Source organism: Melospiza georgiana, chromosome 18, assembly GCF_028018845.1.
Source record: "Melospiza georgiana isolate bMelGeo1 chromosome 18, bMelGeo1.pri, whole genome shotgun sequence".
NCBI lineage: Eukaryota > Metazoa > Chordata > Aves > Passeriformes > Passerellidae > Melospiza > Melospiza georgiana.
Genome location: NC_080447.1, coordinates 6,948,515 through 6,976,293, shown reverse-complemented (window position 1 = coordinate 6,976,293; position 27,779 = coordinate 6,948,515). Strand labels below are relative to the sequence as shown.

Genomic DNA, 27,779 nt, shown 5'->3' with positions numbered 1-27,779 from the left:
CTTTTAAAACACAGTTTGGCTTAAGGTCAGTGGTGAACAGTGGTAACAGTTAAACTCTCCTGTGTCCTACAAATGCCTATGCAATTAGTTTGGAACAACAAAGCATTTAAGCAAGTAATTAAATTAACAAATATTACTCAGGCGTGGTCCACTAACCTAATGGCCAAATTAATTCTCTCATTTCAGTGGCTTTTCATCAAATGCACTGGCTTCAACCATCTTGCTCCCAGGCTTGAATATTTTGCAATGCTGGGAACTCAGGATGACAGGGGTAATTGTTTATTCTGAATGAAGCCATTCTGAATCACACTTTGTCACTAATATTGCATCTTTTTATATTTCTTTTGGTGCAGGGATGACATGCAGTTGAAGACACCTCACAGTAAAATAAATGGACAGCCAAAAGGAATAGCCAGGTTGGGTTCAACATCAAGTTCCCAGGGGACACCAGTCAGCCCTGCTAGACACTCTAATGTTAAGAAGGTGTCTGGAGTTGGTGGAACAACCTATGAAATTTCAGTGTAAAATAAAATGAATTAAAAACAAAGAGCCATCCACTCAGCCAGCCATGAAGCTAGGAGCACTGTGAAGACTCAAACAACAACAAAGAAGGAGCAGCAGCAGTCGGCCACTCTCCTTTTCTTGTTTTGGGTTTGTTCTGTTTTCATCTTTCTCTTTTGGCCAAAAACCAGCTGCAGCCTTATTCTTGAAGGAATAATAAAATTGTACAGTCTATCAAACTCTTCCTGAACCGACAGGCAGGAACTGGCTACGACCTAAGACCACAGGGAGCGGAATTCCTTCCTGCAAGAGAGCGCTAAAGCCATTGTGCGCGTGTCTGTCCAACCACTCTGTTGTGCAGCTCTTGTGCTGTGAAACAGTTCAGTCAGCCAGGATCAGTCAGTTCTCCCATGCCCCTTCCCAGTTCTTCTGGCCAGCGAGGTGTCTGGCAGGAGCCAGAGGGCCGGCTGCTGTTTTCCTGCTGACATGGAAAGTGGGGTTCCTGCACTGGGCAGGAGCTTCTCCTCGTTCCCCGGGCACTGCAGCTCAGGTTCCTCCTCCTGGGAAGGAACAAGGCAAGGCCACTTGGGCTGCAGACACCATGTCTTCTTCAAAAGCCTCCCTGGTCCCAGATGGGGGCAGGAGAAGGGATAGCAACAGCTTCTCCCTGTCTGCCGTTGGCCTCCCTGTGTGTGAAGTTGTGTGTGTGTGTGTGCGTGTTTGTCTCCATGGAAAAGGACCGCAACACCGGCGAGGATCTGCCACTCTGACCTCCTGCTCCCTCTGGGTTTGAAAGGCTTCTCTGACCCAGCAACAGAACCAAGCAGATGAGAAAAGAAATGTTCAGATGGAAGCATATTTTAAACAGCCATCAGCTGCTTTCCCTGCTCCCTCCTTACCTGTTGGATTTAGGCAATAACAGAGTTTACTGCCTCGCCCTGGTGCCGTCAGTGTAATCCCACAGCAAGGTTATCATAAGCTGTCGAATTTACAGTGTGTGTAACTGAGCCAAGTGTGCATCTAAAGGATATAAATTTTCTGTCTGCCTAATTACTAGCACATTCCCTCTGGTCTTCAATACTGTTAGACAAAGGATTTTCAATTTGGGTTTTTTCCCCCCTGGGGAACAACTTTTTAAAATAATATCAATCAAATCTATTTAACATTCTGAGGTTTCTTTTTCCTGTCTCCAGAAAACTACATTTACTTTGTTGGATTTAAAGACAACTTTACCATAAAAAACAAGAAAGGGGTGCATTACTTTTGTCAAAAATATGAGGACTCTGGCAAAGCTAATTTTGGGACAAATGGATTTTTATTTCTCTATTCCTTATCTCCTTTTCCTTACCATTCAGTTACCACCTCAGAAGTCAAAAGTACTGAGATCTGGATCAATGCTAACTTGCCAGATCATGTGTGCAATTAAGAATATCCTGAGCGACTGTTGCCAAAGTCACTAAAAATTGTTCTTTATCACTGAGCCAGTCAGCATACAAGACCTCGACTTCCCACCTGGTTCTCTTGGTGAATAGTTTTGATTAGAGATCTAAATCCATCATTTTTCAGGATATTCGTTTCAAGGGGTTAAATCCTTTTCAGTCCTTGACTATAATGGAAAGCTCTCCAGGTATTTGGTAGCAATTCAGAATGTGTTAATAATATCTTACTTGTTTTCATGTATGTTGAGGTTAATTATTCCAGAAGGCAAATATTGACCTTAATTTTGCCTGGTTACAATTTATATTTTGATTTGATGAATCTTGACATCTGCTGCAATACATGGTTATTATGTCCCTTGTATATCACATTATTTTTTGGAGACAAAGGTTGAAGAGAACATAAGAAAGTTAATCATCTCTCTGTGTAATGCTCTATGTTGCCTGAAGGAAGAAACGTGGAAAGCAATGCATCTGCAATAGGCTGAAGTTCTGAGAGAGTGAAGTAGAAATCAGTGTGCATTTTATTGCCTTGGTGATATTTTAAATGCCTGGTGTAGGGATATTGCAGAGCAGAGAAGCAATAGTGTTTCTGTGCAGATTTCTCACTGGCATGTAGAACATTGTCTTTAGTTGGAGGCACCATGGTGCCAGAAGGATGCTGGCAAACTGGATCAGGTATAGATGGAGCAATATATATTAAAGAACTGGATGGGCTGGCTAATGAGAAGATTTAAAGGGCTAAAACATGCCACTGGCTAAGCAATGACGTGGAAATTGAGTATCATAATTTTACAAATATGTTACTTAAAAGTTGTAAAACCAAAGGTAAATCCAAGGGTTGTCACTGGTAGCCAATGCTCTACATTTAGAATGGGGCAGAAAAGATGGAGAGGAAGGGGCAATGAATAGTCTTCCAAGCAGAGTTTTGGACAAACTGTTTAGGACAGTCAAACTGTATTTGGACAAGTCATCAAAAAATTTCTGTGAGAGGTGAGTCTGTAGGGACAAGGGGTAGACCAGATGGCCTTACAGATTTCTTCCATCTTTAACTGTTATTAATCTGCAGTCTACCCTGATGTTAACTCCTCAGGAAGATGCAGTACTTCTTTAAGGACTGGAATTCACTCTGGTGCATAGAGTATCACAAAATTACTTGTTTTTAAAGTATCACGTATGCCATATGTAAGCCCTGAAAAAGAGGGGGTAGGAAACACATGAGATTAGGGAGTGAGACAAGGGCACATTTTATCATGTATCTTTGAATACGTACATGAAATTCATGCAAGCAAGGCTGAAAATTTGCACCAATGTAATATTTGAGATTTGCATCCCAGTGATGCTCCACTTTGATCGTTCTTTCTCTTGCATTTATAAATGAAAAAGCTACTGAGGAACTTGAAGGGCCAAAGAGCCTTTGAAGTTAACTACATTAGTTCATGAGAGAATTTCTCAGTAAGACTAAACACAGTATTGTGTGTATAAAGCACTAATATCCAGGGTTATTTTGACATAGTTCACAAGGGGGAAGGGAGAAAAAAAGGATGCACTGTGTCAGTACAGGTTCAGCAGTAAGGATTATGTATTTTGTGAGTACTTTTGCCCACAGTTGACAGACATTCAACTTTTTCATAGGTTTACAATGGTACCAAAGTATTTTTTTTTCCTTTTGAGGTTTGCTTTTAATTCAGTGCACATAGCCTGGAGTAAATGATTCAGATTTTCTGAAAGAATAATCTAAGCAGAACTGTTAACAGGAGATTGCATGCAGCAAATCCAGCCTCATTTCCATCCAAGGCACTGAACTTGCAGCTATTTACTCATAAATGTAAGTGTCTGTTCCATAGTTCCTGTTGTGGGACTGGGGACCTATTTATTAAATCTAATTTTTGAGCAGAATCCAGCCCATATTAAAGTATAGTTCTTGAAGCAGTTTACAGATCAGCAGTAAGGTTCTTCTGTCAAGATACCCTGCTTTTACAGACACTGCAGGCCAAATCTTCAGCTTGTATAAATTAGTGTGGCTCCATGAAAGCTCATTTAATTGATGCTAATTTATAGTAGGTGGGGATCAGCCATGAAAATCCAGCACGAGTTAACACATCCTGTAAAGTAGCTTTTTTATTTTTGTCATGCTTATTTCATGTTTCAAAAGTCTTAAATATTTTCAACATGTTTTTATTTGTAGCTGTGGATTGTATTACTTATTTAAAAAAGATGAATAGGTTTTTTTAGTTTACGCATCAGTTTTCATTGCATATTGCATTTTATTATCTGTTTGTTCCCTGTTCATATGCTCCCATTTAGCCTCCAGGTTTTCATTGTAGTACTTTTCTGGCTTGAAAAGTTGGATCTCTATATCTTTAGTTGTATAATATATTGAGTATTATGGAATTAAATATACCTTACTACATGGGTGGGAGAGAGAGAAAATATTTTTACTTGAAGCCTTAATATTTTCTTTTTTTACTACTTTGTTTGTTGACCTCATAGGAAAGTCTGAATAGCAAAGACTTTGAAACTCCGGGCCAAATACTGCACTGACAGACAACCAGCATTTGGCCCCCATGTCAAAACTGGATGCAGACATAACCTGAAGTGAACAAGGGAAAAAGCCTCAGGGTGGCATATTTTCCTGAAGATCATTACTACAGTCTCAAAACATGTCTGTAAGCAAGTACATTAAAGAAGTCTTCAAGTCTTGAATTTTTAAGGAAGGTGATAGCAGGAACTGCCCTAATATCTTACATCTGCTATTTTTTTTTTTAATTAAGCAAAACAAATGTATTTACTCAGTTTGGTTCAGCCAGCTCGGGGGGTTGCACAGAGCTCTGTGTTGGTAGCCATGTGCAGCACATGAGCTGTGGGGTGTTGCTGTTCTCATTCTAACCAAGCGTGATGTTGTGTCAACTCGGCCCACGAGGATCCCTCCCGGGCCTGACAGTGCACGTTCCTCAGATGATGCCTACTCTCCTACAAGCCTAATATGGAAATTGCAATGTGGTTTTCTTTGGACTATATCTGTGGTCCAGACTAGAGATATATAGAGAGATATATATATAGTCAATATTTTTTTGTGTGTGTGGGAAAGATGGGGTCAAGCTTTTCTGTCTCTGACAGTCTGGAAAGTTAATGTCGAACCGTTTTTATGGTCTGTATTTCACCTGTTCTGCCACCTTGAATTGTTGGAATGTATCCGTGCAGGCTTTGTGGAGCTCTGTCTGTAACCTTTTTTGTGGCTCTCGTAATACATATATATTTTTTAAACCTTTGGGTCACTTCAGTATTTTCAAGTGTCTGTTCCTGCCTCAGCTGCATTCATTTGCTGAGATGGTTCATGGTGCGCTGCCATTTCTCACTTCCACTTGTGCAAAACCTGAACTGGAAGAGCAGAACTGGAAAGGCCAGTTCCAGTGCAAAGGACAAAACTGACAAAATATTAAAAGAAGTGACTGCACAGTAAATCTCATTTTCAAGATGCCTATGGTAGAGTAGGAGATATGGTGAGTCTTTAAAAAGAGTGTCTCCCAGTTGTGACCAATGAATCTTGTTTGGGAGGTCACAGCAAGTGGTCCATGAAACAACACCAAATGAAGTTTTCTGTACTGTTTCTTTAAGCTGTGGGGTTAATAGGGATGCTGTGGTCCAGCACAATTTGAATCACTGCCACAGAGTAACTGGAAAAATTTTTATATTGGTATTTGTTGAATACATTCTGTTCAGGTCATGTGGGTTTAGAAATCCCAAACATGCGCAATTCTTAATCTGTCTTCATCTGTCTATGTGTTTCTAGTCTTTGGAAATATGTCCATTTGATCTGTCAGACTGTCTTACAACACACACAGCTGCCAAGCCCTGCAGCTGCTGCAGGATTTCTGATGCCATAATTTGCATATATAGGCTAATTGCATTAAGCAAGGATCCATTCGAGCATGTTCATTATAAATGCCAGTCATATTTGTGTGCTGTTGTGTCTTCACGTGGCAGAGATTACCTTTTATATAAAATGGCCCAAACTGTAACCACCAGGCTCATGGATGTTGGCTACATCAAGCAGGATTATATAAGGCCATGATCTGTTTCAATACTTTTTATTTAAAGATATCTTGGCTTACAGGAATCTCAGCTTTCCTCTCTCTAAGTAATATGTAAATTATCCAAGTTTGTGTTTCATTTTTTCATTGTTGTTATTTTTCATTCTGCAGGACAAGTTTAGGTTCACATTTTGGAGCTTAATAAGGAGAGACAAAGGAAACTATTTATACAGGTGAATATGTCTTTTAAAAAGAGAGAATCAGTTTTACAATAAATAGATTAGAATTACTGTCAAAATTGGTTTTGTTCATCTTGTCACAATAACTTGAAATTTAACATAAGGCTTATTTCACAGCTGATATCTCTAACCCTGAAACATTTTTAAATGTTTAAAAACATTTCAAATTATATGAAGAAATATGATTTACTTTTAGAGATTAAAACGGTCCTGGAGAAGTGATGGTACATTTTACAGTGCCTTATATATATGTGTATATGTTTATATGTATATATATAATGCCTATATGTGTATAATATATATGTAATTGTGTACATAGAGTCAGGTAAAACTAGTGACAGGTGTCTCTATCTGATATATTTGAAATGGAACTGATCGGTCTTGATAGAAAAAAAATGGCTGTAGCAGCACCAAAATACAAAACCGAAATTACTTTTAAAAAATGTAAGCAAATAAAGTAGACTGGAAACAGTGTTTCTGCCAGTGGTTATGTTCCAGGCTGTGGAAGACTGGTAAACAGACACACCATTTTAAGGGATATTCAGAGAGAAGGGAGGCAGTGCTGGAAGCTTGGAGAAAGTAGAGAATATGTAAGAGCAACTTGCCTTAGAAGTTGTGTTGCCATCCTGTTCACCTTTTGCACGTCCATCCCCTGTGTGGATTTTTCAGGCAGTAATTTATGAAGCACTGACATAGCCTGTCCATTGACATTGGATGTAGAATACCCCTGGCCTGGGATGGACAGTGAGCACTGTGGGCAGTGCTGAGGTTTAATAACATTTCTAGACTGTGTTAAGATACTCTGTCAATCTGCTCCTCATTAATGGAAGTAATTTCTGCCTTTGTGGGCATGGCCAGTTTGATCAGACTACATGGCAGAAGTGCACAACATGGCTTAGGCAGCAGATTCTGCCAGACCAGGAGCTTTTCTAGGGGTTTAGTTGCATTGTAGAAAAAAAGGAGAACCACAGGTAAGTCTTTTATTTTAAAAAATATCCCCTTTCTGAAATAAAATTCTTTTATGAACATAAGTAATTCAGAAACCTTTCTTTCAGCAGACTTGGTGAAGTATCTGCCATGTAAAAGCCATAAAGGCTGTGTGCTGCCTTCTGAGGTTTATTTCACACTTTTTAACTTCCAGCCTCCACATGGGGCTTGGACTATCCATCTATCTCTTCAATATGGGGTAAGAGCAGGATTTTCAAGGATTTATTTGAGCACTGTCTGTGTGTGTGTGAAACCCTCCCACTGAGTTCAGTGGTAACTGAAAGAAATAATGGGAAGGATATGTGTGGTTGGCCAGAGAAATGGCAATGCCTGGAACTCTCTGAGGCAAAAGTTGTCTTCCATACAAGTGAAGAGCTGTCCTTTAGTTAGCACTGTTGTTTTGGAACTAAACCATGCTTCAATAAACCTTACCACTGCACACAGTCAGCCATGAGGACTCAAAATAGGGCTTTCAGCACCAAAATCACAAGATTGGATATCCCAAATGAACACGTAAAACAAGAATTCCTGATTTCAGAATAACAGTAGCATATCAAACTCATGAGAGCCATGCCTGGCTCACACTGCAATCTCACTTCCCCTGAAATCAGTGGTAGTTTTTCCTTTCACATTAATGGTGCCTCATTATACTTTAGATGCCATTAGGAGTGGCACCCACAGGAATTTGCTCTCTGCTGTAGTTTATTGACATTAGGGCTTCTTCAAGCCTCTGACTTGGAGCAAACAAAATACTTGCCATCCTTTTTTTTCTCACAACAGCACAAAAGGAAAAGTGGAATTTCATAAACACATCCCATTCTGGGATCAACTCTATTTTTAATGGAACTTCTGTTCCTACTCCACAGAACAGAGATAGTCTTCATGGAGGCATTTTTGAGTGGCAGGCAGCAAGGAGGAATTTGGGATTAGTGGTGGAGCAGCAGTGGGGGCTCTTCTGCCTTGTGGCTTGTCCTTTCCTGCAGTGTGCAGGGGAGTGGCTCCTGGGCAGTGGTTTCCTCCTGCATTCACTGTTCCCATGGATATGAGGTGGATGGCTCCTGGAGTGCCAGTTGCACACTCATATATCTTGAAAGCCTCTTTCAGTTACACAGGAGCAGAGCACATGGGGATCTTTGGGTCAGAGCTGACTGTGGAAGCTCATAAAATTGCATTATATTCTGGTTCTAGTCATGGGCCCAGGTGGTTTAGCAGAATACAGCTTTGCTGTCAGCTTTTTCTCTTGCACAGTCATTGGAACAGATGGTGAAAGGATTGTTGAGGGTCTGTTTTAAATACAAGCAATGCTACTTTTTCTTAGGAAAAGCTCTTGTAGAAACCGCAGTGTCTGAGTAAATTCAGTGAGTAACAGCATAATCCATTTTTTGCAGCCTGTATGGATCCATCTGGCCTTTGGATCAGCCCTTATTGTCTCATTGACAGATACCTAAAACAAGAGACTTAAAAACAGAGAAGTAAGTAGTTATATATAGGTGGTACTTGGTTATGACTAATTTTTTGGGCACAATGTGACATAGTGGAGACAAACTGCTCTGTTGTTGTCCACAATCCCCTCCATCAGAACTCACATGCTTTGCACTGCTGTTGTTGGGAGCTTCTCAGCTTCCAGCTGTGACTCACAGTGACAGAGGTACCAGCCAGATGTTCTTCTCCAAACACGGGCTGCACGTGAGGCACAGGAGTGGGCTTCAGGAATTCTGGCAGCAGTTCTGACTCTACTGCAGATTCCTGCTGCCTTGTTTGTCTTTCTGTGCCTCTTTGCTCCATCTTGGATGAAGATGTGACTTCCTGACTCACAAATGTGTTGTGTTTGTGAGAGGCTCAAGCCCTGCTGTTCTGCAATCAGCTCTGGAGCTGAAGACAGGCAGATGCCTCCCATAGGTATTCTGCAGCAGTAGGGCATGTTTGGGGCACATTTAGCCTCAAATGAAAGCATCACTTAGGTAGTGTACTTGAGGAGGAAGTTTTTGGGTGTTTGTGATGGATGTTTTTGACAATAATCTTGGTACTTCATGCTGATTTTGCAAGCTGTTTTAGTAAACAGATAAAGACATTTCTGCCTTGATCCTTCCATTGACTCCCTGCATATTTCCCTATAATCCAAAGCCTCTGCACATTACCCACACAGCACAATCCTCATTCCAAGAGACCATATGCTTCATTGCCTTAAGCAGTTCTGCTCTCCCCTGCCTGCTTCTTGGAGCAGTTGTACATATGGATAATAATATCCAAAATGACTGAGCAGAAATGCAGTAAAAGAAATGGCTGTAGCTTGGGAGTGACCTCGAGAAGGGGGAACACTGATGTGCTGCTGAGGCACAGAACACATCAACAGCTGAGTTCCACAGCCATTGACATGTCGTGGGCAGCTGAGGAACCCAGGCTTTACATCTCTTGAGGGCAAGGACTGAGCTGCTGTGTTGCCATATGAAAAATGTTATTAATTTCTGTCTTTTTTTGGGTCTGTTTTAGTGTTGTACAGAAGTACATATCCATTTATCTACGTTATCAGATTAACAGCACATAAAGCTTGTCAAAGAAGGAATAATGTCTATTAGTGCACAAAATTATTCCTCCTTTTCTAGTATGGTCTTTCACTCAAGGAGCAGGAATAAGATGGAAATTATTAATTCCTGAGATTTTAACACAGGAAAGCACATCCTGATTTAGGGAATAGGAAAAAATAGGTGTGCCCATGTGTAAACAGAAGTCACATGAGTTTATGCAACTGTAAAAGCAAAAAAAATTGTTTCCACTTATATTGAAAAACAAAATAGCTACATTTTTAAAAACGTGTAAAAACCTTCATATTAATCAATATCATAGAAATTTAGTGTATTTCTCCCTCATTTTAACAGGACCTTTAATATGGTTCTCTATGAATATTTTCATTTCTTTTTGAGAGTAATATTTTTATTATATGTACTCAAAATCTAGAGGTATTTATGCAGCTTCTGTTTATGTATCTCTGAAGCCCTGGATGCTGCAGGACTGCATTTCAGCACTGTGACACAAAGGAAGGAAAGAGTCCTTTTTGGCCATAGGAGACTTGGGGTGTGCTCTCTGCTTTTGGTTCAGTTCTATATGTATAAAAATATATATACACTCTGCTACTAATATTAGCAATCCCCTGCATGGGCTGGGGAAGCAATGCTCTCCTTAGCCTGGGTTGACATTACTTGATTTTTGAAGCTGAGTTCCTTGGATGCTCCATGACTGCCTAATCCTAGGCTTAAGGATAAATTAATCACTTGAATCCTACAACTAGTGACTTGAATAACTTACACTAATGTGGTGCTCAGACTGGCTCAGTGCAGCAGGCTGATTTTCACCTGAGGGTCCTTAACAATTCCCTAGGAAATGCATGAATACATTAGTGGAAATTTGATGGAATAAGTTCAGTAACATAATTTGGAAGAGAGAAAGAGCCACAATGCCATTTTGTCTGATCTATACCTATAGCAATTTCCAAGTTGTTACACACACACATAAATATACACATACATTTACATAGATATGTATGTGCCCAGATATTTATAAAACCAACCACAGCCTTTCAACTGTGTGTGCTGTGATTCATCAGCAGCAATAGTTGTTGGCAGGGACATAATTTCAAATTTTCTGCTGAGGATGCCTGCCAAGACATTGTTGGACAGAGATAGGATGAGGAAGTTATTTATAAATGGGGATAATTAGGTCCTGTGCTTATTAGTGTTGAGGATGAGACAGAAAGACGGCAAGTGTAGTAATGAGTATTGCAATATGAGAAGATGCTCTCCATGATTTTCTAATTGTTGAGAGGGAAAAGAATTTAAAAAACCCTCGCAGGTGAAATAACATCATTGTGTGCTGCTCCCAGCTATGAGATTCAGACTGGGAGTTTGTGTACGATGCTCTAGGAGAGGTCTCAGGCTAATGGAAGCTTGGAATACTTCCACAGGATCCAGGTGCTGACTGTCATAACTGAGATGAGATTCTGTTTCCTCTGTCCTGGACTTCAGTTTGTGTTCAGGCAAAAACAAACCCTGATCAGACATAGGAACTGCATTTACTGCTTTTATGTGGAAACAGTGCTTGCAACCACACCACCAGGAGAGAGCACTGTGCTGCCTGGTGCTCTGCTCATCCCTGTCAGCAGAGGCAGGGCTATTGCTGTGTTCCAGCAGTCCTGTAGATGTGTGTTACATCCCTTTTTTTCTTCAAGAGATACTGGGACAAATTCACTTTTCTACTGGTATTCTCCCTAGAGGTATAAATCCAGTGAGCACAGTGTGAAATTGCCCCCTGCAGGGTCGGGAGGGCACCTGTGCTCACAGAGACTGCACAGCAGCCAGGACAAAGCTCTCAGCCAGTTACTACAAGGAGTGGTCTCACAGTGAGTCAGGAGAATTGCCATTAATATTAAAGATTTCTTAGCTCCTGGCTTTGCACCAAGCTTACTAGATAGCGTGACTACTGTGTAGGAGACACCTAAGCACACATCTGTGTGGAAACAGTTGAATATCCCATTAACTTTTCTTACTTCCAAGCTGTTTGGACTGGTCTCACAATGCTTGGGATTTTTATGGCCTGAAGCTCCTGCAGTCTCAAGTAAATGGTTGCTTTGGGGGTTTCTGAGTTTTTCATTAGAGGTGAGGGGAAGAAATAGTCTTCAGCATTGCAGAGAAGCTTGAAATACAAAAATGGAGTCCCTCCAAAGGTCATTATTTCCCTGCACGGTATGGGAGTTTTTAAACTCTGGCACAATACTGACAGGGTCCAGTGCCTTCAGAGAGATTATTCATGTATTTAAAGGTGGGTGCAGTTTAAGCAAGTGCCTGGCTTGGCCTGGGCCTTGGTTTCTCTGAAGGGGGAGTGGCTTTTGGGAGAGCTCATCTGGCTGAATCGCTGCCACAGCTGCTATCCCTGCCCTGTGGCCAGCACAGAATGTCACCTGGGTGGCTGAGTATCTCTCCAGACCTGGAGCATCACTTCCCCCAAAACTACTTCATCCCAGGGTTTTGCCTACACATCCTCAATGCAGCCTGTATGTGAAAACACTGCATTTAAATGCTGTTGCCAAAAAAAGAGTCAGCAGGGTTTAGACAGCCTGTGCCAAGCTCATCCCTAGGGTGATTTTTTTGAAGTAAAGCAGGGAATATCTAAAACAGCTCCTGGCAGAGAGATAGGAAAGAATATTTGAGGGAGCTAGCATTTTGCCTTTGTATTTCTTGTAAAGCATTAAAGGGATCCTTAGAACTAGAAATCTCTTAAAGTGTGTAATTATGTACGTCACGGTGTCTCTGATGGTTCTGCAGGCAGAGCACTCTCTTTCCTGCTAAGGAAATTTTGCAGAGCAGGTTTTTTTGTGGTTTGCAAGGGCACCTAAAAGCAGCGCTGGGTTTACAGACTGCAGTGCCTAAATATTAAATGTTCAGTGGTGACAGTTACTATCAAACACAATAGAAGCCAGCACTGTCAAGACTATTACATCTATTTATTTTTCTTTCTAAAACAGAGAAATAAAGGAAAACTGTGCAAAGGGAGATCAGTTGAACTTTGCAAAAGCAGTGTGTGCTATTGCAAAAGCAAATTTTCACTTGCTAATCAGGATTAGAAGAAATGCCTGAGTTGTTTCATTGTTGGGAGCTATCAGCAGCACCTATGCTTCATTAGCAAAATCAAAGTTTACTGTTATCTAAGACAAAAACATTGGGGGGGCAGGTGGTCCTTGAGGCAATAATATCAAATCCCCTTTTGTTTCCTGGAGAATGATTACAGTGAAATACTTTGCTTATGTTTCCATTCTTTAGACCATCTGTTTCGAATTAAACCCTTCTGGCAGGATACATCATCATTTATTAGAGCGTTACATTCGATAATGCAGTGTTAGTACGGCTGTTACAAACCCTGAGCTTCATGAGTGTGACTGACTTCAGGGACACAACTGAGGTGTTTACTTAATGAAAGGGCCAGAGACTGTTAATAAAACTGGTTTTCCAGTTCAGAAATGACTTTTTTTATAGGTCTTTCACAATTACATTTCTGGTGTGCAATTCTGAATGCGTTTGGTAGAGTGAAAACTTGTGGCTTTAGATGACTGAAAGCAAAGGTACTGAGCAGGACTTGTCAGTAACAAACTGTGAGACACCTAAGGCTGGACACAGTCCCTGCACATGATGAGGTGACAGCCATTTCCAGAAATCTCCAGTGCCCTGTAGCATTCAAGGCACACCCCGTGTGATTCTAGAGCACACAAAGATCTGGCAGGTAATACCCCCACATCTGAAGGAATTTTCTACATTTTCATTCTTGTCCTCTGTAGAAACTCTTTTTTTTTAAGCTTTCTGTCAGAGGCAAAGCTTCACATGCCACTAGACAGAAGACTGGCCTTGGTCCTAGAACTGTTCTGTCCCTGCAATCTCAACCATTTGGGGACAGTTTAAGAAACACAGGACCTTGCAAGGAGACTTTTTTTTTTTTAATTCTCAGTCGCAGTGTACTGAAGAGGCTCACTCACTCTTTACTAAAGGAGTAGGGAAAAGGATTCCATCCCAGGAAATGAGCAGTTCTTTATAGGTGTATTTCAGATACTTCAGTTCGCCAGTGATGCCCACTGCTACTAAAAAAAAATCAGTCTACTTCAGTTAGAAGGATGGTGACTGGGAGAGCAAAATTAAGAAATAGATTCATCATTCATGATATAAAGACTTTGTATGCTTTAGATAAGGCAAAGCCTGCTTTTAAATATGCTCATAGAGAGTATGCCTGGGGAAGAGGACAAGTCTTTCATCTTAAATGTGCTTCTTATTTTTTTTCTGGTCAAAGTAAATCTGAAGAATCCTCTAGTAGATGATTCATACCACCTAGATGAAATTCAAGATCTGAATCACTGCTACAGTATATACATGCAGAGTTTCTTTCATGCCACCATCTCCCAAAATTGCTGTATTTAACCAACACAGTATTTGTCCTGGTTACCCTTCAGCAATGCAGTCAGACACAGTCAGGAAGCCAGCATCTGCTTCAAAATATTTTTTTTTAACTAATCAAATCATACTAACCAAAGTTGCTTAAAACTGGTATTCTCTCTTGCTCCTTTAAAAAATAAAAAAGTGAACTTAAGTAGCATCATTTTATAACCCAAAAGTTTAGTGTATCATTTAAATGTTGCAGGATCTGAAGCAGGCCAGGATGACATCAGTATTTCCTTTAAGAAGGCCAGCAGTAAGTCCACAGTGTATGTCTGAATACATGTGGTTCAAATGACATAATGTTAACTTTTTCCCTCTCTCTGTTGTTCTTTCGAGAATAAATTTACACTTTTTTGTTTTGTTTTTTTTTTAATAGCAGGAAGGTGATACATGGTGAGTAAAAATTTTTGAGGTCATGGAAGAGGCTTTTCAAAACCACATTTTCCTTGTTTCAAATGTCCTGTTATTACTCTGTTTTGTCTAAAAAAAAATAAGCCTGAAAGTTCATAAACTTTGCTTGCCAGTTGTAAGCTAGAGACCTGCCCTTGCTCTCCCTGTAGCTAATGGTAAAACATCCAAACACTGACTCATCCCTGTGCTGATCCAAGTCCCATCCAGAGATGAGTTGTTTGTGTTCCTGGTGAAGTGAACCCCGAGGGCTGCTGGGCCTGCTTTAACCACGGGGTTTTTCTGCCTGCCAGGGGAAACCATTTATTTGGCCTCACCTGTGTTGACCTTTCTGAAACCTTCTGCTGGCTTTCTGACTTCTCTTTTCTTTGTTCTGGTCACAGCACAGTTGAGAGGCTGCCCTAACCTTGGGCATCCTCCTTGAAGGTATGTCTGCATCAAACCACAGAAATGGGATAAGCCCCTGGGAATCATCCCTGAGGACTGGACCTATGGCATCAGTAGCACAAGCATTTACTGTTTTCACTAACAGAATAATTCCATTAGTGGGCATCAGTAGGTTGTTATCCTCTTAGATGGATTTTCTGCTTACAGATGAAATACAACACAATAAAACTGGATTAAAATAGCAGCAATATAAATACATATGAAAAGAACAAAGAGAAAAAAAAAAAAGCTGGGTAGTTATTGATGGAACACAGGACTGTGTATTCAAGCTAGTGGTAATCTTCAACAAATTATTTTTGAGGGGTTTTTTTACCTAATTGAATTGCAAGTTTTAAAAAGTGGTAAACATAATCTAGTTAATAACATTTTTGAACATACTGAAGAAAATCTAAGGTAATCTCAAAAGACTTTGCAACATAAATTGTCTTAGTGTTATTAGTACCTAACCCAAGCAAAAATAAACTGCAGAATGGAGCACAGGCACAGGAGATTCCTGATGGAGAAGTGTTAGTGCAGAAGAATGACAGCCAAAATGCAGCACTGAGACAAACAATCAATATTAGCCATTCTCATTTTCTGGCATAATGAGATTGCTCAGATGTTCAGCAGTACGTTTTTTTGTGCTGGGGAACAATTTTGACTATTGCTTAATAACAGTCTGAAACTTTTCTGGTGGTGAGCAGAGCTCAGCCCTGGTGCATTTGGTGACACTGTCATCCAGAACCTTTCCTGTGTTCATTACTGGGATTTTGACCTCAAATGGCAGATATTTGTGTGAGCAATGCACCTCGAATAGCACTGAAATTTCAAATGGAACCATATGATTTTAGAATTCAGTTCAAGCTACTGAGAGATTTATCAGGAATAGTTTTATTTGTCCGATCCAGCTTCAGCCTGTCCCTGTCCCCAGGTGAGTGATGGTGTCTGGTGCAGCTTTTTCCTTCTTTTGTGAGATGCTGGACGTCGAATGGTATTCAGATTAGAGGGTAGGCTGGAGAGGAAGAGGCAGGACACAAATGGGAGCATTTAATAGAGAATAAGTATTACTAGGGATAAAAGAGAAAAGGCATTATGAGAGAAAAGATTTTGAAAGCATTTGCAGGACTTTGGGAGACTGAGACCTGGGGAAAAGGGACCATGCTACTTTCGGAGGAATTGGATGTGAGGTTTTGAAACCAAACTTTTTTTTCTGGGCTCTTGGTAAGAAAGAACATGCACAGTATAAATACACACACCTGCCTATATAATAAGATAAACAGAAGAAAATAATTAAATTACCATTTTAAAGCTATATAAGAAGAAACAGAAAGCTGAGTATCTTAAATACAGAGATTGAGCAGTCAAGAAGGATAAAGGAGGGTGTGTAGCAGATTTTCATCAGGGTCTGATTTACTTATGTGACCCCTGGGAGCTATTGTCGGTCTGTGAAATGCCCCCGAGCCAAAGGACCTGTTCTCCAGTCAGATGTGCCTCCTCTGCATCGTATGTGTGTGAGACAGAGACACGGAGTGGTGGGCAGGGGAAAGACACTCCGCTGGGAAAGCTGGAAGGTGGCTGAACTTTAACAGAAAGACCATTTTCTTTGGGCAGGCACAGCGTCCTTGTGTAGCCCTGCTGTCCCTGTTAACCCCGGGCTCAGGGGAGCACATCACTGTGTGCTCGGCAGCGGACAGGCTCAGGTCTCAGTGGCTCTGTAGTCACTCTCTCTGGTTGAAATCTGGCAGCTGGAAACTGTCTGCCCAGCTGGCATGCCAGGGGAATAGCAGGAACAGTATTATAGAATTTGTGGTGTGGGGAATGTGGGTGTGGAGTTGGAGCTTGAACAGGTGGACAGGAGTGGTAAGAATGCATAATTAAATAAGCAAAGGCTGCATAATGGAATCTGTAGAATCTGCTGGCATCCCAAGGTCCACATTCAGCAGCACTTCTGTCACCATTTGCAAACTACTGAATCTGACAGGTAGAAACCAGTGCTGAATTTGGGACGTCGGCTCAGAAAAAGGGGGCTCTGTTCTGATTCTCTTAACCTGAGGCCTCTACTGTGAGGTTAAGACATCTCCACTGGCCATCTACAGGTAATTAACATTCCAGTTCCACCGTGCCTTTCTTCTGCACAAGGCAATGTGTGGAGCTGTAATGAGCTCTGGCTTCTGAAGGGAGGCTCTGTGTGAGAGGGGAACAGCGTTCAGGGCAGAGGCACAAGAGGTGGGATGGGAATGCCCAGGTGGGTTCTGCCAGCTCAGCTCTGGCTGGTGACCGCTTTTATTTCCCAAACCGCAGGTTCCTGGTTTCCAGTGCCAGGGACCCAGTGCTGCCTGTGAGAGATCTATTCCTGTATGAGAGAATCAGAGACTCATTGGGGTCGGAAGGGACCTCTGGAGATCATCCAGTCCCACCCCCAGCCAAAGCAGAACCGAGAACAGGTGACACAGGAACGCATCCAGGTGGGTTTGGAACGTCTCCACAGAAGGAGACCCCACAACCTCCCTGGGCAGCTGTCCCCGTGCTCTGAGTTCTTCCTCATGTTGAGGTGAAACTTTCTGTGTTTCAGTTTAAGGCCATTGGTCCTTATCCCATCACTGGGCAGCAGTGAAAAAGAGTCTTCAGATTAACAGGGCCAGCTCCCACAGCCTGCCCTCGTAAGAGAGGCTCCAGACCCCTCATGAACCTTGCAGCCTGTGCTGGGCCCTCTCCAGCACTCCTGGTCTTTGTTGTACTGAGGAGCAGCTGGGCACAGTGATAAGGCTCAGGACTTATAATTAAATATGACGGACTCGGCAGTGCCGGGTTAATGGTTGGACTTAATGTACAGGTCTTTTCCACCCTGAAGGTTGATTGATCACCGCATCAGGCGATTAAACCAGGCAGGGCTGGCGGGAATTCCCTGCCGAGCCGTACACGGTGACCCGCCTGGGGTGGAAACCGGTTTGGGAGCGGCCGGGGAGGACCAGCCCCTGAGCCCGGCCTGAGGCGGGCGCAGCTCCGCGGGCACCGCGGCTGGGGCAGAGGGGCCGGGCCGGGCCCATGAGGGTCTGTGAGGGCCAGGGGGGTCGGTGGGGTCGGTGGGCTCCGTGCAGCCCCGTGCTCCCCGTTCGCGGAGGAATCTTGCTCCGCACCGCGCTCCGTCCGGGGCGGGGCGCAGCGGGGCGGGCTCGCCGGTGAGGGGCACGCGGCCGCCCCGCCATGTCGGTCCGCCGCGCCCTGGCGCTCGCCGCCTGCGGGCTGGCGGGCGGCTCCGTCCTGCTCTCCGCCGTCGTCGTGGGCAAGCAGCCGGCCCGTGGCGGTGGCGATAGCGAGCCGCGCCCGGGGGGCTCCGCCGTGCCCTCCGCCGCGCCGCCCGGCTTGCTGCTGCTGCCGCCCACCGCCTCCTGCCCGCCGACCGCCGGCTGGATCGAGAGACCCGCCGGCAGCGGCAGCTACTGGGACAGCAACTGGGACAGGTGGGCGCGGCCGGGCTGCGGTGGCGGGGCCGCCTCCTCGCCCGGGAGGTCGCGGCTGTGGTGAGGGGCCGGGGGGATCCGGGGGGCGGCGAGAGCTGCCCTGAACCCCTCTCCGGAGCCCCGGGGGGAGCGGGCTCGGGGCAGGGCAGGGCCCCTCGGGGGTCGGGAGGCCCCGGGTCCCCACGGGAGCAGCCCCCGGCTCGACGGGACTCGTTTCCCGGTGAAATTCCGTGTGGCGACCTGTTCAGAGCGGAATCCAGCTGAAGTTCGTGAGCGCCCGTGGAATGCTGGAGGGATGAGCGGGCGCTGGGTTTTGTTCAGACAGCTCGGACACTTACCCTGTGCAGATCCCTTTATTTGATGCTTTCTGCCAGCGCGACTGCCAAGCCTCAGGCTTGTGTTAAATGTAAGCACTGGGCAGAAGCTTGTCTTTTTTATTTATTTTCCAGCCGTGCCTCGGTGTTGCTGTGTGCCTGCAGCAGGGTTTTCAGCTGCCTGAGGATGCCAGGCGCTCTCACGTGCTGGGCAGGCACGGGGCCTGCTGCTCGTGGAGCTGCCTGGGCTGAAATCCTTCTAAAGGCACTGAGGCTTTGAACCAAGCTCACTCGTGTTCTTCGGCGTTGAAACATTCACGCAATGGTTGGCTACGTTTTTCTGAATCTTTAATTAGAACGTGCAGATATCTGCATGGAGCTTGGGCTCATTTGGCTTCGGTCTGGTAGAATTATCTCCCAGGGGAGACTTCTGTCAGGCTCCAGCTTAATCATAGTAAATCCAAACCTAAGCACGAACAGATTTTTATTGTATAATGCATCATTTTGATTTTTGAGAGGCTACAGGATCAAATGCTCATGTAAATAGGGCTATGTACACCCCAGTGATAAAAATACCTTCATTAAATAAGGTTACAGCTGGTTACACAATTATACTGAGGGAGGTACTAAAGCTGTTTGTTTAACTGCAGCTCCAGGCCTTCCTGCTTCTGCTAAATGCTTGATTTTCTTCAAGGATTCTACAGTACTTTCAGACTCAAGTAATTTTTTGAAACCAATCCAGGAAGTGGAGATTGTGCTTTAGCTTGCAGAGCTGTCACCACTGCCTGAGCAAACATGGCCAGATACTTCCTAGCAGGTCAGGACAGCCAACCACCATTTGTCACAGTGTGCAAACAGTGGCAGTGGAATATATTACTTACCCCAGATCAATTTCTTTTCTGCTTCCTGTGATTTACCAGTTGTGCCTTAGGTTGTGCCTGCTTGAAATCTTAATCTTGACTTTTGGATATTACTGGCAGAAGCAGTTAATGTGCAAAGTTGTTAAATGGTTTATAAATACACAGAATATTTGACCACTGTTCTTTGGGGGCAGGGAATGTTTAGAAAGTCAAGTTTTGAGCAGATAACTAGATGCTGCAATATTCTTAACAACCAATGGCTTTTCGAGTTTGAAACAAACAAATGCAAATATCAAACTTATTATTAATCTGACAGGGTATCACACATGGAATGTTCGTCTCTGCCACTTGCACAGGAGTTGTGCAGCTCAGTTCTCAGAGAGGACAGATCTGGTTTCATTCATGTGGAATACATAATGGCAGAGATCAGATGAGTTATTCCCCTTGCTGCTTTACTAATGTGCTTGAATTGATTTTAAAGATTTTTTTTTTTTTGTTTTCCTATTGTATCTTGCCAGCAGTATAGTTTCCAGTGAATCAAAAGTATCCTGTGAAGTAGCAATAGAACTTCTTGTTACTGGCCTGTTGTTTCATTTTTAATGCCTTGCTGAGGAATTAACAGCTTGAGGACTGTGTAGAGCCTCATAGTCTAATGGAAATTGTGTTCAGTAAAGTAAAATGGAGGCAGGAGGGCTTTGCACAGCCAGTCTTGCTGTGAGAAATATGTGTGGGAAGAAGCAATTTTCTGTGAACAAATTACTTTGTCCCAAACTGAATAAAAATTATTTTCCATTAAAAAAATTTATCATCAAGTAAACAAGTTTAATACTGGAAGAAGTGAGGTGTGGTATGAATAAAATATGCTCTGAGGTGGAGTGACATAGAAAAGGATTTGCATTAATGGGGTGGGGAATCAGTGCAGAGAGGGCCCAGACCAGGGAAGGTTTGGGCAGGGCTGGTGCTGATGGTGCAGGGTTGGGAGATCTGCAGCACCAAACTGTGACAGCAGAGAGAGGGGGAGATCCCTGTGCTCAGGAGGAAGCAGGTCACTGTCTGGTGATGTGCAGAGCAGGGTGCTCCTGTGCACTGTGACAAGTGGAAGAGAGATTAAAGTGGCATGAGGGGAGAGAGTGCTGAAAAGATGAAAGGATAAGTAAAACACTCCGGGCTGAAAAATAAAAATTTTACTGGAGAGACCTGATGTGACCTAGTTTAAAGCAGAAAATAATTCTCAATGTGCACTGAAGAAGGTCAGAGTCTTTCTAGGATGTTGTTACGGGGATGACTTTTTAGTCATTTGATGTAAATGTGATTGATAAAGTGCAAATTTTGTAGGTGTTATCACAGGGCCTTTTAGACATGAAGCATTTTCTTTCTTTAATGGTCAGTCAGCACCTTTTCCTCTTTTCCTGGCTGTCCTTCCTGGTTAGTTTTTCTTGTCAAAAACCATTCTGTTACACCCTACAAGTTTTTCTGTTGCTCATTGCTTTTTTTTTTTTCCCAATAATTAATTCAGGTGTCTGGCACTAAGTGGCAAATTTAATTATGTCAGGTTAGGCCTTTTAACCCATGATATTAACTTTCTTTTCATGCAGGCATTTATTTTTACTTTTTGCACAAAGGTTTGAATCAGTTTCATGATACAAGGGGCTAAACTGTCAGTTTTAGTTCTTCAGCCATATCTGGAATTAAGGCAAGGCTACATATCTGTAAAAATCCCCTGCCTCTTAGTCTCCCCTATCTAAAAATGACTCTTTAAATCTGTTTGTTTAGACGTGAGCCACTGGCTCTTGTCAACCTCAAGAAGAAAAATGAAGAAACCGGGGAGGAAGAGCTCGCCTCTCGCTTGGACCACTGCAAAGCAAAAGCCACCAGGCACATATTCCTGATCAGGCACTCCCAGTACCACCTGGATGGCCGGGCTGACAAGGACAGGACTCTCACCCCACTGGGTAGGTACCACCAGCAGCATCATGCTTTGCATCTTGAGGAAATGATTTTTTGCCTGATGAGGTCAGTAACTCAGCACTGTTCTGGGTCTTGCTGCCAAACCTCATTCTGCTTTCTGTATTCCTTTGTGGCAGAAAGATGTCATGAATGAGTTTGTTTTCTTCAGTTTTGTGGCAGAAAGATGTCATGAATGAGTTTGTTTTCTTCATTTTTGATCCAGACACTCAGATGTGATTTAGAGAGTTCTGAACACATTCAGGAACTTGTCAAAGGAAACCCCAAATTATCTTAAAGTTGCCTTAGCCACTTTCATGCCACCTGATGTAATTCTTAAAGGCTGTGGGTTTTAAACTTCATTGAGATGGATTTTTCTTGTGTTTCTTAATTTAATCTGCTGATTTATTAAAAAGAAAACGCCTCTGACTTTCAGCTGCAGTGTTTATAATTAAATACATTGCACTTTTGTCACTGTTTCTGGGAGTACTGCTAATCACTGACATGAAATGAGGATAACCTTTGTCTGTGTTAATCTTAACTCCCTGATCCTGTCACTAGGTCTCAGATGCTAATTAGCATTACTTTTAATAATGTACTGGAAAAGCAGTGAACACTTCCTTGATTATATATTTGCCAACACTGTTTTCAGAGGGGGAAGAATTATTACTGTGGACTTTTTTCCCACCCACGTCTCAATTACTGGTGTGAAAACAGGAGTGAAATGCTAATTGCAGGCCTCAAGTGCAGTCTTAAACTGGTAACAAAGCATAATGTTAATCCTGTCTCATCCTGTGCTTTAAGTAAGTGACTTAACCTGTCTGTTGTCTTTTCACCTGCCTGCCTGAAAGGTGGGCTGAGCCTGCCTGAGGCTGCCCAGGTGCTGTGAACTGTGCCAGGCTGGTGTTGCCTTTATGAACAACAGCACACTGCAGGCCTGAGGGGGATTGTTGCTTCCTGGGGATGGGGGTGGCAGGGATATTGAGTATTTCAGTGAAAGTTGCTGAGTAAGTTTTGGGGGTTTTTTTCCTAATTGAAACAAATAATTTTTTTCATACTGATGCAAGCATGACTTGAAATTGTCCAACCAGTAAGCTTGGGCTGAGTAGTGGCTCTGATGAAAATGTTTTCCAGTTGCTTTTGAAAGGAAAAAGCCCAGCATCAATGTAGACCTTTTATATCAGCTGGACAGCTCTCTTGGTAGTTTGTGTGAGGTTCTAATGGGAGTGTCACCAATTTATGTAATGAATGTGCTTTGTAAGGTCGAGAGCAGGCTGAACTGACTGGACGCAGGCTGGCAAGCTTGGGATTAAAATTTGATCAGATTATCCACTCCTCCATGACTAGAGCAACTGAAACAACTGAAATTATAAGCAAACATCTCCCAGGTAAGAAACTTCCCTCAATTTTTCATTGACTTCTGATCCTTTAAAACTGCTTCCAGTAGAATTCCAAGCTTGTCCTTAAGGTTGAGATGTTATTTAGCCATTTCCCAGCCCTATGTGAATGTCTGTATTATAAAGAAACCTACAGATGTAATTCTGCTTGTTTCCAAATTATCTTTAAAAGTACAAATACACTTTTTCAAAGTGTAACAGAGAGCCTGTTCTGTTCAGTTGGAATAAGCTGTCTTGCTGATGGCAACACAGTTTTGTTGGAGAGATTCATGTTGGAGAGTAAGCCTTCCTCAAAGAAAGACTGTGAAAAATGTATTGATTGTAGAGTTGTGGGGCTGTTTGTAATGGCATGTGAACAACTTGTTTCTGAATGTGTATCTAATATTTCAGGAGTCAAAAAAATCAGTACTGATCTGCTGAGAGAGGGAGCACCTATAGAACCAGACCCTCCAGTCTCCCACTGGAAACCAGAAGCTGTGGTAAGTTTTTTTTTTGAAGTTTTTTTTTTTATTTATGGTTTCAGGGTTTGGACAGTATCAATAACTGGCAGTGTCTGAGCTGATGTTTGTTACCACAGCCCTTAGATAACTGCATTCTTTCCTCCTGCTCAGTAAGTGTGCAGAGCAGTTAAAGTAACCTGCAGTCCTCGAGCATTAGTTGATCCCTAGGGGTGCAGGCAGTGGCCAGGAGCTGTTGAGCAGGCGAGGGTGCAGGCAGTGCTGCTGTGAGCTGTGTGGAACTGTGCCCCCAGCAGTATTACGAAGATGGCGCTCGCATCGAGGCCGCGTTCCGCAACTTCATCCATCGAGCTGACGCCAAGCAGGAGGAGGACAGCTACGAGATCTTCGTGTGCCACGCCAACGTCATCCGCTACATCGTCTGCAGGTACGGCTGCTCGGGGGGCTCCTCCCACAGGGCCACCACTGAGGGAGGAGATGCCTTGGTTTCACTTCTTTGAAGTGCTGGAGATCTGCATTGTGAGCAGCTGCTGCTGCAACTGCATCAAGGCACATTTGATAATTAGAATTGTTTCATTCTAATTCTAAAGAAAAAATGGCTAAGTCAGGGAAACTTAACCTTTTTTGTACGTGTGGACAGTTACTTTAGTTACTGCATGCTTCTGCTTCCATAAACCTGAGGGTAGTGCCTGTTGGAAAAGATTACAAATAGATGCATTACTGGATGCATCTCTTTGAGGTGACATGAATTTGAGCTTACATAATTAAAGATTGATTCCATTTTGGGAATTCTTTACTAATGGATATTTTTGAGTTATGTTGCAGTTGCATTAGTGTGTCTTTGCAGTACCATCCAATATTGCATTAAAGGGAGAGTGGATCTTTCTGATAACATCAAGGTTGTTCATAACGGAGAAAACAGTTCTGGATCTTTGCCTGTCTCTGTATCCAGTCAGCTGAGTCTATTTTATTTCTCTTCTCCATCAACAAAGCACTGTCTGTAAGATAATTTGTCGTGAGCAGGACAGATGTGATTAAACTTTAATCTGATCAATACCTACAACAGTTTCAGTTAGCTTTATTTAGCTGAGCTAGGTAAATGCTAGCCTGTCTGCTCTGTGGGCTATACTTTCAAAATTGCTATACTTGAAATTATTGATCAGGTAAACAGGCTATTCTTTCCTGTGCTAAAAAATACCACATTTTTCCTGCCAGGGCTTTATCTGAAATACTTACATACCTTTTCTCTTTGCTGTTGCATTCCTCTTCATTTTAATGTCTCTTCTGTGCAGTGAATCTGATAGTACAATTGAACACAATCCATGTAATATTTCCTTCAAATCTAGCTTAGCTGTAGCTGGTATTTAATTTTTCAAGCTTTCCACAAGACTTTCATAAGAGCCAAAACAAAGTTATTCCTCAGTATCAGAGGCAAAAGCTGTTTGATGCAACATGGTTTTTTTCCCAGCTGTTTAATACAATTGATGGAGCTCCTGAGGCTGTTGAGTTAGGAAATTCAGAATGGCTGCAGACCAGCTGTGATGCTGTTTCTGTGGAAGGCACAATGTACTTGTCCTTCCTGGGGAATGATGTAGCCCATTGAAAGTAGTTCCAGTGAATTTCTTCCCTAGGTGTGTGCAGGCCACTGGAGGGAATCCTGGGTCACTGCCTTTGCTGTGGGGGTGTGACTGAAATGGAGTGTGACAGTCACTGTTTGCCACATCCTCTGCTCAGGCAGCCCCTGGGTGCTGAGCCAGCTCTGTCCCACCTGCACAGGTGTTGTGGTGCTGCAGTCTTGCTGGGCCATCCCTGCCCTGGCTGTGAGGGCTGCTCAGGGCACTCCTGGCAGCCTCCCTGTGTGGAGCTGCTGCCTTCTGTCCACTTGAACTAATCCTGTCAGCAGTAATCACACCCATCTGCTGGACTCTGCTTAGCCAATGGCACTCTTGGCCCTGCTCCAGTTACCAACGCTGTGGTTTTACAGCATTTCCACAAGAAAAGGCTTTTTTCCAAGGCTGACTGGGGGTGTTGGTACAAGCTGCACAATGCCCACCAGTTTTGAGTTTGCTCCTCCTTCTCCCCCTTATCTGGGACAGAAGGTGATGCTGTGAGGGCTTGTTAATCCAGCTGTTGATGAATTACTAATGTGTGTGTTCTGTCCCCAGAGCCCTGCAGTTCCCCCCAGAGGGTTGGCTGCGACTGTCCCTCAACAACGGCAGCATCACGCACTTGGTGATCCGTCCCAACGGCAGAGTGGCCCTTCGAACGCTGGGTGACACGGGTTTCATGCCTCCAGACAAAATCACACGCACCTGAGTGAGCCAAATGGCTGGAAGGCTGTCCAGGAGCTGCCTCTAGTCTCTTTGCACTAGCACATTCTGCTACAGTACCACTAGATTTTTATTACGTTGGGGTGTGATGCTGTCTTAAAATGTCCTTTAGCCCCATTCCTCCTTCATATCCATATCTGCCTTTCAGTCCGGAAAAGAAGAAACCTTTGTAAGCCTGAACATGTCCAGTCCTTAAGTATTCCCCGAAACTCGAAGCTGAGCTGTGAAATACAGGTTGAATGTCTGCTCAGCAGTTGCAAGAGCACTGACTTTTCCCCTCACCCCGCTGTGAATTTCTCTAACCAAAGTTTGCTCCTGTGGGTGTTTTTCTTGTGCAGGAAAGCGACTGGTGTGTGAACAGCCTTGTATCACACTGCAGCTAAAACAAAGGTGAGCCAGCTTGTTCCAGCTCCTGCAGAAGTGACAAACAGGGAATTCTGCTTTCCAAAGGACAAAGGGATAAAGCTTCAGTTTTTGTAAGCTGTTGAATGTGTATGTTGATGTTGTGTCACTGTTCCCCTCTGCCCCCAAAAAGCCCATGTAAACTGTGCCTGGAGGTTATGAGCCTGAAGGAAAGAGGGTAAAAAAACATTTGCCTCAGAGCTGTGGTGCTAGAACTAACTGCTGCTTCTATAAAGTGTTCACCATCCTCAGGATGTCCTTTAAGATGTTCTTAAGAATATTTTTCAGTCTTGTAAAGCCTTTAACCAAAACATGGTCTGGAGAAGGCTGTAGGGATGAGGCTGTAGCAGTGAGATGGGAGGAAAGGAAAGCAGCAATCTTCTCAAAGTGCTTTCAGTTACTGATACATTTTTGAGTGCTCTTTCCCGCTGGTTTGTAGTTGATACCTTACTTTCAGAGTAGAGCAATACCACCACTGAGTTCAGGGTAGTGATGCTGCAGGTCAGAGGTGCTGCAGCACTGCAGCAAACTGCAGTTGCCAGCATGGTGAGCAGGTGGCCATGGGGTGGCTGGTCTAGGGCCAGTGTATAGGACAGGCATTGGGCAGAATGCTCCAAGGGCCCCCTTCAGACAGCTCTGATACTGCTGGGCCTGTGGGAGGGGAGGGCTCAGAGGCATTCTGGAGCTTGCTGGTTACCCTGAGCCCATGCAGAAACCTGGCTCAGTTAATAATAGGATAGCAGATGTAACTAACTTGTTTGACAGATTCTCTGATCAATAAGGATGTTGATGAGATGCTGAACTTACTCCTGTCAGAGCTGTATGAAGCATAATCACACAGCCTATGGAGAAGAGGATTTAAGGGCTTGATACTGAATGCTGCTACATCAGGATCAGTTCAAGGAGTAGGGTAGGGAACAAACTGATTATTGTGTAGTGTAAGCTGTGGGGGGCAAGAGGAAACCATCATGATGTATCTCTCATTGATGCAATGAGAGTAATTTATCAGTTTTTGTCTATTAACTTTTTTAAAGTTTTGAATAAAATACTTGGTCTGTCTGTCTTTCCTGTCTCTTCAGCTGAATGGCTGCGTGGGCAGCTGTAGCAGGTGTGGCTGGAGCTCTGCAGGGGCTGCTGGTGCAGGAGCTGGTGTGTCCCACACTGCTCAGGGCAACAGCTCTTTCACCAACCACCTGAAATTAAACTGGAGGTGGGAGCCAGAGCAGTTAATTGTCATCAGCCACAGAGGTGCCCAAGAGGGGAACTGCTGTAGCCTAAGCACAGCCCTTTGCAGGACTGTGTCACCACCGCCAGGAACCAGATGAAAATTCTGTGATTTTTTTAGTGTTGTGTGGGTGCACATGTACCCTCACACACATCCCCTTCTACATCCCCTGTGTCAGTGAATGAGCTCTTGATGGGCATCAGAGGACACAACACCTCTTTGCACAGGTACAGAAATTAACAATAGTTTTGGTGACACTTTAAGTGGGAGTGGAAAGTGTGAAATTTTAAATGATGTCTTTTTTACCATAGGCTGAGTTCTTCAACACTGTCAGACTCTTTAAGTCGTTGTTGGTGTACTTCCTTGTCACTGTGCACTCACACAAA

The 27,779-nt window shown here is 43.3% G+C and overlaps 2 protein-coding genes across 5 annotated transcripts in view; both read left to right on the top strand.

The window, feature by feature from the left end:
• ZDHHC8 (zinc finger DHHC-type palmitoyltransferase 8) overlaps nt 1-6,666 on the top strand; it is a 112,897-nt gene extending 106,231 nt beyond the window's left edge. Inside the window, exons 11-12 of one of the 3 annotated variants that reach the window (XR_009115360.1) lie at nt 354-2,128; nt 3,612-6,666. Coding sequence is in view for 1 of the 3 variants with exons in the window: in XM_058037113.1 (XP_057893096.1) it covers nt 354-525 (172 nt within the window). In the remaining 2 variants the exon portion in view is untranslated. Of the gene's footprint in view, nt 1-353 lie in introns of all 3 variants that reach the window. The other 2 variants (XR_009115359.1, XM_058037113.1) reach the window with 2 other exon arrangements.
• An 11,540-nt stretch (nt 6,667-18,206) lies between these two features.
• On the top strand, nt 18,207-27,231 carry PGAM5 (PGAM family member 5, mitochondrial serine/threonine protein phosphatase). 2 transcript variants are annotated; one of them, XM_058036703.1, is made up of 6 exons: nt 18,207-18,463; nt 21,411-21,589; nt 22,844-22,969; nt 23,369-23,457; nt 23,733-23,863; nt 25,602-27,231. In XM_058036703.1, the coding sequence occupies exons 1-6, from the start codon at nt 18,207-18,209 to the stop codon at nt 25,750-25,752; spliced, it is 933 nt and encodes a 310-aa protein (XP_057892686.1). In that variant the 3' UTR covers nt 25,753-27,231. The 2 variants fall into 2 exon arrangements, with proteins under 2 accessions (XP_057892686.1, XP_057892685.1); XM_058036702.1 differs by having other exon boundaries at nt 23,730-23,863.
• Nucleotides 27,232-27,779: the final 548 nt, after the last annotated feature.

Coding starts and splice junctions, on each gene's coding strand:
- PGAM5 (XM_058036702.1), top strand. CDS start 18,207: ATGTCGGTCCGCCGCGCCCTGGCGCTCGCCGCCTGCGGGCTGGCGGGC. Junction 22,970..23,368: donor TATAAGCAAACATCTCCCAG/GTAAGAAACTTC, acceptor CTAATATTTCAG/GAGTCAAAAAAATCAGTACT. Junction 23,864..25,601: donor ATCCGCTACATCGTCTGCAG/GTACGGCTGCTC, acceptor TTCTGTCCCCAG/AGCCCTGCAGTTCCCCCCAG.